At 37.1% G+C, this 12,444-nt stretch overlaps 1 protein-coding gene across 1 annotated transcript; it reads right to left on the reverse strand.

Annotated features, from left to right (window-relative positions):
- Positions 1-666: 666 nt before the first annotated feature.
- LOC106823812 (beta-defensin 107A) lies at positions 667-4,126 on the reverse strand. The gene is made up of 2 exons (XM_070499973.1): positions 4,060-4,126; positions 667-809 (listed from the first exon to the last, which is right to left on the reverse strand). The coding sequence occupies exons 1-2, from the start codon at positions 4,124-4,126 to the stop codon at positions 667-669; spliced, it is 210 nt and encodes a 69-aa protein (XP_070356074.1).
- Between the last annotated feature and the right edge of the window lie 8,318 nt (positions 4,127-12,444).

Consider the following 12,444-nt stretch of genomic DNA (forward strand, 5'->3'; position numbering starts at 1 on the left):
AATTAGATTATCTTTAGGGATCTCATGCTTGAATGGGCTGTGATTTTATGAGTTCTCACTGCAAGTGGCCAGGATGAAGATGCTACTCAATCCATGGCCAGCTTGAATTTTGAGATGTGTCAGCTTCTTTTAGGAACTTGATATTCTAGGTGAGACAGGGAGTGGAAGACATTCTAAACAATTCCTACCTATAAAGGAGAGAGAAGAGGAGTGTGTGCCAGTGGTTCTGCTAAGGTGGCCACAATTAGTGTCTAGCAGGTGATCCTGTTACTATGTAGTTGAATCTCCTCATATTACATGTCAGGATCTTGGCACAGAAGGCCCAGATCTGTTTGAAGCCAGACTTCTGCCTCTAGAACTCAGTTCACCTGAGTCACAGTCCAACCTTTACATGCTACCTTTTTATCCATTTACTCACTTACTTTATCAATCAATAAAATAATGAATAGGTCCTATACCCAGAACTGGGAAGTCAAAAGTGAACAAGGCACAGTTCCTTCCCTCTAGAAGCTCACAGCCCAGAGAGGGTAGTGTCAGAACGGGACTGACAGCTTCAGGGCATCCGCAATTTGAAGATCAGGAGGGAAGAAGCAGAGAGGTTTGCTGCACTGAGGTCACAGCCGGAGCATCTTCACCTCTCTCACTTTTGTAGCTGCTGCTTAGCTTTTAGTGATTTTTCTTCTTTTTGCAGCAAAGTGGTGTCAGTTCAGCTCTGCAGCCCCCAATCTGAACTTCGAAGGAAAGGCATTCGACTTCACAGCGACCGTTCAATTTCAGACAACGTAGTTGCCTTCCAACTCCTCCTCTGACTGTGTGAAGAGAGCAATCGGACCTCAGTTATCCAGTAATTAATTACTGGAGGCAAAATTACATTGCCCAGGCCAAATTCAGAATTTCCCATTACCAAATCTCCTGGAGACACAGAGCGTAAATCTAGAGTAGAGAAAAAGCAGATGTTACCTAAACAGCTGCGTCTGAGCTCAGTTCCCTGGTGCAGTATCTGCCGTGTCATTATTTGATATTCAATTATGAAAAACAAAAAAGACTTCTCTCTGCCAAAGGCATTTCTACGATATATAGAAACATAACATTTCTTCCTGGGAGGGAGACAATATACTTTCCAATTCCAATAAACAATCCTTTCCAGTAAATGAGTTTTTTCATGTCTCCAAATTAAGGATCTTTGATATACAACAAAAGGTAAAGACTGTGCCATTTGCCCTGTGGGCAGATCCATGATTGACCATATGCCTTGGTATGTGATCACGGAGTTTCACAGTTTTAGGTACAAAGATAAAAGAAACATGGTACTAGTCTGCTCTGTAATGATCATCAGTGGAATAGTGTCTTTGGCTCTAGCAAGCAAAATTAGAGTGCCATAGACAGTGTGTGTTTACTCAGAACAAAGCAATTAAGCTGAAGAGTGTAAGACTACTTCAAAAGGGAATGACTGAAAAAAATGGTGGTATGTATTCTCACAAGAAATAGTCAAAGAACTGGCAGTTACTCTCAAAGGGAGAGAACAACTTTGGAGGAAAAAGAATATAGATTATTTGTCATATATCTGACGTATTTCCACAGTGAAGAGATATTGGGCTTGCTAATGCCAAGTGAGGACTCAGACTATTGGAAAGAAATTAGAAAAACTTAGATTTCTGCTCAAAGTAAGGGAAAATGTTTAAATTGTCCAAAGTTGAAATTGGGATAGTGTGTGTTACAGATCACTGAAATTTATCAGGCATCGGGCTATCAATTGATGTGGAAAATATACAAGGTGTTTAAATATTGAATTGAGGCAGACAGTAAGAACAATAATAATAGTTAACTCTATCACAGCACAGAGTATATCCCCAGCACTGTTTAAACAGTTCACGTCAATAGAAAGATTGCTAAACTGTCCCCAAGCAGTTATTTTTCCCTTCAGACTTTTAGTAATAGAACCTCTGGATTCTAGTGGACACATGGGTACTTAGCTAAAGATATCAGTTCCTGGCTCTCTATTTCTGTATGGCCACGTGAATTTAAGTGTGGATCCAGGAAATAGGAGTGGAATGATGTGAGCTGCTTCTATGTAATATTTTAAACCCTGTCCTTTACTTACTTTTCAGCCCTTCCTGTTAGAGCATCTTTGGAACTGGATAAAACAGTCAACAGGTTTAAGATGACAAGGTTGACCTCCAACTTAGTGCCAACATGACTTGATGGAGAAGATGCTTCTACTCAACCCAGTAAACTTATCTGTTTTTGGTCTTTTGTGTGAGAAAAAAATAAATTATGTTTTCCCAGTCACTCTATAAAGCTTCATTATTAAGAGAAGTTAGCCTCTATACAACTATGCACTGGGGGGCTTTTGGGAGAAGAAGAAGAAGAAAAAACAACGATAAAGATTGGCAACAGATGTTAGTTCAGGCGCCAGTCTTTAAAAAAAGAAAAAAGAAAGAAGTTAGCTTCTACTCTAATAAATATAATGAATGTCTTAATCTGCAAAACCACCCCATCATTATCACCATTCGTAGAAAAGAAATCAAAGTGCAGTGTTCATACAGCTTATGAGGATTGGAACTGAGGTCCAATCTCAAATATTTTGGTATAATAGTCTCTTCATTACCTCATTATTGATCATTAAACTCACTTCCAACTCTGAGATTCAATGTGATGGTTGTGGTGCTGGTGGTCCTAATTTGTGCCCATACTGTGCCTGTTGTTGGGAGTCAAACGTGTCTGAGCTGAGTTTCAGGACAGAATTCCTCATGAAAGGAGATGCTGAGGGCAGCTTACAATTTGTTTCCCTCCCCTGGATCTGTGGTCTGACCTCTACGGAAGGAGACTGAGGGCAGGAGTTAAGGAGCTGATTTTACAAGTGAGACTTTTGAACATGGGGGCATTCTTCTTGGCTCTATTCTTTACCTATACTCCTATCTGTTCTCAGAGTTACAATGCAAATACCACCTCCCCGGGAAGGCTCTCTGGATTCCCCTGTTAGAACCAAGGTTCTACTTCTACGGCTTCTCTTTGTGCTTTGCATGTTTTATGGCATGTATGAAAACTGTTTTGTATTATAGTAATTTGTGCCTCTTCCTGTCTCATCCATGCACTTTATACATTTTAAATTTATTGAATATCTATTTAGAATCACACCTATTTTTGATCAACACAGAAATAATAGACTACTAAACTGCAAGCAAGCTAAGAGCAAAGATCATGCTTTCATTATATTTTTACCTCCATTTTACCTACTTTTATTATAGTGCCCAGAACAATTTCTTATAAGTGGTAAGCACACATTCTGTATCTGTTGGTTTGCTAGGCTTCTGAGGCCAAATTGTGTAATAAGTGTAGAAATTCAGGAACTGTGAAGAAGAAATAGACAGGGTGCTTCATGGCATATGGTGAACCCCATTATGAAAGGCTTCATAACAAGGAATGAAGGTTAGTTGAGGACAGACAGACATAAAGATTTCATAGGGATAGAGTCTTGGCTGTATCGAGAAGAGAGAGATCATTTCAGACTTCAAGCTAACTAATCAGGATGTTAGTGGCTTAAATGACGTAAATTTCCATCAGTATGTGAAAGCCAGAAAATCCAAAATAATCTACGGTTAGGAGATTTGGACCAGTTAGTGAGACATGAAAAAATAGATTGTTAAGAACCTGTTATCATAAGGTTATCCTAATTTAGCCTGCAAAGGCTATAGCTTTCTAAATTAACAAGTGTGTTTGAAGTTTGCCTCATGGATTTTGTCTCATTTTGGCATGGGCCCAAGCTGGGGTGAAGATTACAGAAGAAGGAAAGAGATCTAAGTGTAAAGAGAAGTCGGGACCCTTGGCACAGCTCTTAAGGAAATTAAACAGAGACTCCTCTGGTTGGAGATGGTCTGGATCACAGAGGTCCCATTGTTTCGTGTCTAAGCTCAGGAAAATCTTCCGGGAACTGGTTTGTCCTGGGACCTTTTTAGGATACAAGGATGAGTCATGCACTTTTCTAAAAGCTGGGTTTTCTTCTCAAGACAGATCCCAAACAGATTGCCGTTCATACATCTAAAAGGATTTCCCTCTTACCTGAGAATATTTGAGCAAGAATGAGGGCAGCAAAAATTAAGAAAAAGATTCTCATGGCTCCAGGCATCAGTGGAGAGAGGGTGAAGGAGGTGCAGGAGCTGGAATCCAGCTCCCTTATCAAGGGAAGTTGATTAAAACAAGTTCTACAGCTCTGAAAGAGCTGGAAGCCAACTTTGGTTTGTGATATTCATTAAGAATGAGCAATTTTCCATGCTCTATTGAATAATATGTGGGCTGCTAGACCAGATTTTACCTAAATCACATTCATGGGAGAGTAGGGCAAGAACCCTGTCTTCCCACCTGGAATACTCTATCCCACATCTCTGCCTAGACTTCTATTTTCCCTTCAAGCCTCATCTCAAGTACCACAATTCTATAAGATTTATAATCACCATTACTTTTCTTCATGTCTATGATATGAGATCCAACTTACTCTCTTCATTCAGAAGGTATTAATTGGAACCTGTATAACTGGCTTTTAAAAATTATACTATATGAAGACATTTTATCTCTCCAATTAGACGGCAAGCTCCATAGAGGAAAAGAACTTTCCTCTCATTCTTTTCGTTCCATTAACTCTTACAACAGTGCTTTGTAACAAGAGATATTCAAAATATATGTGACTGTTTGATGTATTAATTTATAGCTGTCCAGTTAGAGAAATTCATAAATAGTCAACCAATTAATATGGAAGTTTTCATTAAATGCTCACAGCTTATACACATGCGAGGTATTATTATTAAAGACAATAACAGCATTATTAAATATGACCATACTTCATATTATATGGGAATAGTATTCATTCAAAAAATATGTTTTGGAACTACTCTATGTATTTATGTGTTACTAAGAAATTTGAATTTTATTCCAAAATCAAAGGAAAGTCATTGAAGTGTTTTAAGTAGAGGAGATATCTGGAAGATTAAAAATCAAGTGAGGACGTCCATATCTAGTAAAGTGAAGCGAGCTCCTAACGGAACACTCCCAGGATAACAAGTAAAACTGGAGATAAAAAAATGCCAGAAGGATATAAAAGTTGAAACAAAGACAGGCATATTTTGGAAAAAAGTTAAAAGAAAGAGGGACTGGCCCCATGGCATACTGGTTAAAGTTTGGCACATTCCACTTCGGCCATCCAGGTTCATAGGTTCAGATGCTGGGCAGTAAACTACACCACTTGTCAGCCACGATATGGCAACAACTGACATATAAATTAGAGGAAGATTGGCATAGATATTAGCTCAGGGCTAATCTTCCTCAAATGAAAAAAATGTACAGTAAGATTGACGATAGATGTTAGCTCAGGGCTAATCTTCATAAAAAAAAAAAAAAAAGAAAGAATCTACCATCTTGCTAAATCTAGGACACAAGGACAGAACTCTGGTGGCCACAGTTGCTGGAAAATTCCAGAAAAGAAAGAGGCAGAGAAGAGGAGGCAAGGTTCTATGTGTAATTTCTGCCATGACTCCTGCTAACCCCTGAACCACACAAGCACAGGGCAAACTCAGAGAGGCTCAGTTAAGGGAAAAAGCAAAACAAAACTATACTGAGACTTGAGCTGCTGTTCCTCACGGACAATGTAAATTCTTCAGAGACCTTAGAGTATACAGATTCTCCTCGACGTAACATTCACAGCGCCCACAACATAGCTTAGATGGTGAAATAAACAGACAAGGACTTCAGTACATGTTAACATGCTCCAAATGGTAAAGGTAATACACTTGGAATAATTTTTTTTAAATGGGAAATAACGTCAAAAATCTAAAAATGTAAAGAAATTTTGAAACTAAAAAATATGATATCTGAAAAAAACTTATGTGAATAGATTTGATAGAGCAGTGAATATGACAGAGTAGAGTCAGTGTATTCATAAAAAATATGGAATCTGAAGATCAGAGAGGAAAAAAGATTGAAAACAACAGGCCTTCAAGGGCCTGTGGGACACTGTCAAAAGCTGTTTTAGAGAGGTAATTGGAGTCCCAGACTGAGGAGAGAAACGTAATGGGGTAAAAAGTAATTCAAGAAAATAATGGCTCAAAACTCTCAAATTTGGTGAAAGACACAAATTTAAAAAACTAGGAAGCTCAGCAAACACTGAGAAGCATAAATACCATGCTTAGGTACATCGTAGTCAAATTTCTGAAATCTGACAAAGGGAGGAAGTCTTGAAAGCATCCAGAGAAAAGTAACATTCTTTTCGGGGAAACAATTGAGTCACTACTGATTTCTCATCAGAAACTAGAGGTCAGATGATGCTGAACAGCGCCTCTAAAGTGCTGAGGGAAAACAAGGACAATAACAGCAACGCACACAAAAAAGCCGCTAGCCAAAATTCAACATGCAGGAGAAATCTCCTTCAGAAAGGAGATAAAATGAAGACATTTTCAGATCGAAGAAAACTAAGAGAATTTTGTCCAGCAGAGATTCCATGTAACAACTGTTCAAGGAAATTCTTCAGGCTGAAGGGAAGTACCCAAAGGACACAGATTTTCAAGTAGAATGTAAAACATCGGAATTGATAAATATCTGAGTAAATATAAAAAATTCTTTGTCTTTTAATTTAATTGAAATTTTTGTTTATTTTTAAAGCAAAAACTGTAACATTGCATTGCAGGCTTATAATGTAGGTAAATGTAATAAACAACAAAATTGTATCAGGACAATGAGAGTGAGAAGAAATACAACTATCTATGCAGTTATGAGATTTCCATATTTTAAGCAAAGTACATTAGTATCAACTCTAAGTAGGTATAAAAGGTTTAGAATATACATCGAGGGGCTGGCTCCGTGGCCGAGTGATTAAGTCCGCACGCTTTGCTGCGGCGGCCCAGGGTTTCGCCGGTTTGGATCCTGGGTACGGACGTGGCACCGCTCATCAGACCACATTAAGATGGCATCCCACACGCCACAACTAGAAGGACCTGCAACTAAGATATACAACTATATACCAGGGGGATTTGGGGAGATAAAGCAGAAAAAACAAAAAAAAGATTGGCAACAGTTGTTAGCTCAGGTGCCAATCTTAAAAAAAAAAAAAGCAGAAGAGAATGTCCTTCTGTTTAAAAACGTTATAATAATATATATATATTGATATTCCCAGTGAAGCCACTAATTATAATGCAAAAAGTGATAGCTATGAAGGGAATACATAAATCATGATGGAATTCTTGTCACAAATATTCAAATAATCTGAAGTAGACAAGAAAGAGGGAACAGATGATTAAAATCAGAAAGAACAAACACACCACAAAAAATTAGATAGATTAAAATCTAACCAAATCATCAATTATGTAAAAATGTTAATGGACCTAACATCTCATTAAAAACCAGAGATAATCAGATGGATCAAACAAGAAGACAAAACTATGTGTTGTCTATGAAGAAACCATTTCTCCAAGTGATTTTCTTCTTTTGCAATAATTATAAACTCACAATAAGTTGCAAAAATGGTACCGAGAGGTGTTGTGTATCCATCACTCAGCCTACTGCAATGGTGACATCATGCATAATTGTGAAGTATCAAAGCCAGGAAAAAATTGGCTTGGTAAAATTAACTAGACCAAAAATTATAAGCAAAGCATTTTTAAGATAGACACAGAGGGATTGAAAGTAAATGGCTAAAAAAACGTAAACTATGAAAATATCAAGAGTAAGAAAGCTGAAGTGGCAATATTAGTTTCAGATAAAGTAGAGTATTACCAGATAGAGAGTGGAATGTTGCATAAAGAAAATAGGGATCATTTCTTAAAAAAAACATAAAAATCACTAACATATTCACATATTAACTGACTGAATTAAAAGGAGAAATAGACAATTCCACAATCATAGTAGAAGATTTTTAGATCACTTTCTCAGCAATTGGTAGAACAATCTGACAAAAATTAATAAAGACATAGGATGATATAACCAACATTATCACCACATTGGCCATATTGATATTTATGGAACACAGCACAAAATAACTGCAAAATGCACAGCCTTTTTAAGTACATATGGTACCTTCACCAAAACAGATCACATGCTAGGCCATAAAACAATTATTGATGTACTTTAAAATATTTAAGTTTTTCAAAGTATGTTTCTCACCACAAAGGGATCACATTAGAAATCAATAATAATAAGCTATTTAGGAAATTTCCAAATATTTGGAAGTAAAGCAACGTGATTCTAGATTGTGTATGCATCAAAGAACAAATAATGGTAATTTGGAAACATTTCAAATTGAAGATAAAGAAAACCAATATGTCAAATTTTGTGGGATACAGCAAAAAAATCACTTAGAAATTTGTCTGAATATTTATTTTAGAAAAGTAAAAATGTCTAAATCTATGCCTTAAAATTCCACTTTAAGGATCTAGAAAATAAGTACACAGAAAGTGCACAGAAAGTGATAATTCCAAGTACATAGAAAGAACGAAAGAGGGGTTATCATTACAGATCCTACAGACATTAAAATTGTCAGGGAAGATTACTGTGTACTGGTTATCAATCCCAAGAGAATAGAGTACTGTGAACTGGTTACCAACCCTAGAGGAGGACTGCAAACACTCTTCCCATTGCATCTCTGTATCACCGTTACGAGAGGAACACAATGCAGTCCAGCACTGGTGGAACAAGTCTTTACTTATATAGATACTTATATAGAGAAGAGATAGGGTAAGGTCAGCTACAATAGTGCATATGGTCCCATGGCCAGCAAGTCTCTCCTGGTGGCCAATGTAGGGCAATTTGCCTTCATGCATCCTTCTTGTACCACAGGAGAAAGACCCTGTCCCCTCCTCTTGGAGGACAGATAACAGTGGGGTTGGCCAGGAGCCATGTGATGCACATGCTTCAAGCAAAGGCAAAAGAGCATTCTTTGGGCCTGAAACAGGGAAAGATGTTCCCACACAAAGTGATAAGCCTGGTATAGGCTGTGTGAGCTCTTTATCTCTTGGTAAGGAAGTGTTCCAAGCCCAAAACCCAATCTTATGTGGCTGAGTAGAAATCAAAAGACTGCATACATGAAACTGCCCTTCCCAAGAAAAAGAATATAAGAAAATGTTAACAGCCAAATGCCTAAAGATTCAATTACTTGTAGAAAGTGGAAAAATTCCTTCAAAAGTTCAACTTACCAAAATTGACACAGAATTAGCAGGAAATTTAAATATCTCTATATCTCTTAAAGAAATGGAATTTTTTTAATTATAAGAAGGGCGATTTCTGCTTAAGATGTAGAAAGATGGAGAGAGCATCTTCCCACACCAACCAAACACCCACCAAAATGAAGAGTGAGCTGCAAATACTCAACGTTTCTTGAACTCATCAGAAAGCTGAGATTACAAGGCAACCAGCTATCCTCAAATCTGAGGCAAGACAGAAACTTCCAAGAAAGACAGGACATGAGCATTCGCTTACCTGGGACAGATCCCACCAGACACTGGTAAAAAGAATTCAGGTAGGTCTGTAAAGAATTACTAATATCAAGTGTAAACTTTAAAGAAAATACAGAACTCCTGAAGGCCACAGACAAAAAGGGTATTCACACCGAATTCCAAGTACCTCTTCATGGACCTCACCAGTTACTCACAAAAAAGATAAGAGTATTGAGATGACCCACTTGAGAACCCATCACCTGTGGTGTAAGGCTGGGGTGAGGGGAACAGTAGCTACTGTGAGAAAAGCACAAAACCCTTCCAGAGTCTTTTTCCCACATGGAAAAAAAGTCTTAAAACTCTATGGGAAAGCCAATACTGTTTACCAGTGCAAACATACAGCAGTGTAACAAATCTATTGAAATTAGGGGCAAGGAACATAAAACAAAAACCTCTGCCCTTGGCAGAAGGAAAATCATATACAAGGGACCTCAGGGGACTCAGAAAATGAAGAAGATCACTAAGAGTTGCAGAAAACTTCCCATCTCATAAAAAAAAAATATGCAAGCCAGAAGAAAATGAAGTAATATCTTTAGAATTCACCAGAGAAGTCATTTGGTCCTAGGGTTTATTATTTGGGTTTTTTTTTTTTTATTACTAATTCATTCTCTTTACTTGTTATAGATCTACTCAACTTTCCTGTTTATTCTCAAATCAGTTCTGGTGTTTATGTCTTTCTAGGAAAATGTCTATTCCATCTAGGTTGTCTAGCTGTCGCCATACAATTGTTCCTAGTATTTTCTTACAGTCCTTTTCATTTCTGTAAGATAAGTAGTAATGCTCCCTCTTTCATTCCTTATTTTAGTAATTTGAGTATTCTCTCTCTTTTTCTCTTCTTCATTCTAGCTAGAGGTTTATCAATCTTGTTGATCATTTCAAAGAACAAACTTTTGGTTTTGCTATTTTCTCTATTGGTTTTCTTAGTGTCTATTTCATTTATTTCCATTCTAATCTTTACTATTTCCTTCCTTCTGCTTGCTTTGGGTTTACGTGGCTTTCGTTTTCAGCTTTTTAAGATGGAAAATTAGTTTATTGATCTAAGATCTTTCTTCTTTTTAAATATATTTCCTCTAAGCATTGGTTTAGCTTCATCTCATAAGCTTTGGTATTTTTTTTTAAATTTTCATTCATCTTGAAGTATTTTCTAATTTCTCCTTTGACTAATTATTTATTTAGAAGTGTGTTTTTTAATTTCCACATATTTACAACTTCCCCAAATTTCCTTCTGTTATTCCCTTGTGGTAGGAGAACATACTTTGTATGATTTCAACCCCTTTAAGTTTATTGAGGCTTGATTTTTGGACTAACATATGGCCTATGCCAGAGAATATTTCATGTGAACTTGAGAAGAATGTGTATTTTGCTGTTGTTGGGTGGCGTGTGCCCTAGATGTCTGTGAAGTCTAATTGGTTGACAGTTGTTTTCAAATCTTATATTTCCTAGATTATCTGCTTTCTCAATGATAGTTGTTCTATCCATTACTGAAAGTGGGATATTGAAGTCTCCTACTCTTATTGTTGACTTAAATATTTCTCCCTTCAATTCTGTCAATTTTCACTTTGCATATTTTGGAGCTCTGTTGTTAGGTGCATATGTGTTTATAATTATTATATCTTCTTTATGCATTGACTCTTTTATCACTATAAAAAAATTTCTTGTCTTTAGTAGCAATTTTGTCTTAAAGTCTATCTTTTCTCCTGTTTGTATAACCACTACAGCTTTCTTTTGGTTACTGTTCATGATATATTTTTTACATTATTTTTCTTTCAAATTCTTTGTTTCCCTGAGTCTAAATTGTGTCTTTTGTACACAGCATATATTATTTGGATCTTTTAAAAAAAAATCCCTTCTGCCATTTTTTATTTTGAGGAAGATTAGCCCTGAGCTAACATCTGCCACCATTCCTTCTCTTTTTGCTGAGGAAGACTGGCCCTGAACTAACATCCATGCCCATCTTCCTCTACTTTATATGTGGGACACCCACCACAGCATGGCCTGACAAGCAGTGTGCAGGTCCGCACCCGGGATCTGAACCAGTGAACCCCAGGTTGCTGAAGCAAAACATGCAAACTTAACTACTGTGCCACTGGGTTGGCCCCCTCTTCTGCCAGTCTTTAATCGGAGTGTTTAATTCATTTGCATTTAATATCGGAATTGATGGGGTAAGATTTACATTTGCCATTTTGCTTTTGTTTTCTAAATGTTAAATCTTTTTGTTCCACTGCTCTTCCATTCCTACCCTCTTTTGTACTAAATAGTTATTTTCTGGTATACATCTTAATTCTCTTTTGTTTAACTCTCATTTATTTTGTATATATTTTTGAGATATTTTATAAATAATTTGGTGATTTATAATTGATTTAAAACAATCTATTTTGGATTAATGCTAACATAATTTCAAGGGAGATAAAAACTTTGCTCCCCATACCTTTGTTTCCTCCCCCTTCATTTGTGATATTAAAAAGAAGTTAGATGGTTTTGATGTATGAGGGGGTCTCTTGCTGTACTTGAAGGAGAGAGCTATCACTTTGTAGAAAGAGCCAAAGGACAGGCAATGCTAGGCAGCCTCTCCCTGCTCAGGACAGCCCCAGGCTGACAGCTTGCAGGAAACCAGCCATCTTAGGCCTACTCTTGCAAGTGACTGAATTCTTCCAAGAGCCACATGGGTTTGGAAGATCTCTTGCCTCAGATGATATCAAAGTCCCAGCCAATACTATGATTTCAGTCTTGTGAAACCCTGAGCAGACAGTCTAGCTAAACCATGCCCAGGCTTCTGACCTATGGAAGTGTGAGATAATGTTTGCTGTTTCACCCTGACAAATTTTTGATATTTCTTATACAGTGAAATAAATAAATACAGCAGTATCCTAAGGAAAATCTTTTTTGGTAAGGACATTTTTGTGTTCTTTCAACACTCCTGTGGGCTGCTGCGTTGCACAGTTTCCTGAATGGTTAACATTCTTTCTAGTTG

The sequence above is a fragment of the Equus asinus genome, chromosome 27, assembly GCF_041296235.1.
Source record: "Equus asinus isolate D_3611 breed Donkey chromosome 27, EquAss-T2T_v2, whole genome shotgun sequence".
Taxonomy (NCBI): Eukaryota; Metazoa; Chordata; class Mammalia; order Perissodactyla; family Equidae; genus Equus; species Equus asinus.

Excerpts from the sequence above, each read along its gene's own strand:
- LOC106823812 (XM_070499973.1), bottom strand. The coding sequence starts at position 4,126 with ATGCCTGGAGCCATGAGAATCTTTTTCTTAATTTTTGCTGCCCTCATT. Across the intron at positions 810-4,059 it reads TCTTGCTCAAATATTCTCAG|TCAGAGGAGGAGTTGGAAGG; the intron begins GTAAGAGGGAAA and ends CTCTTCACACAG.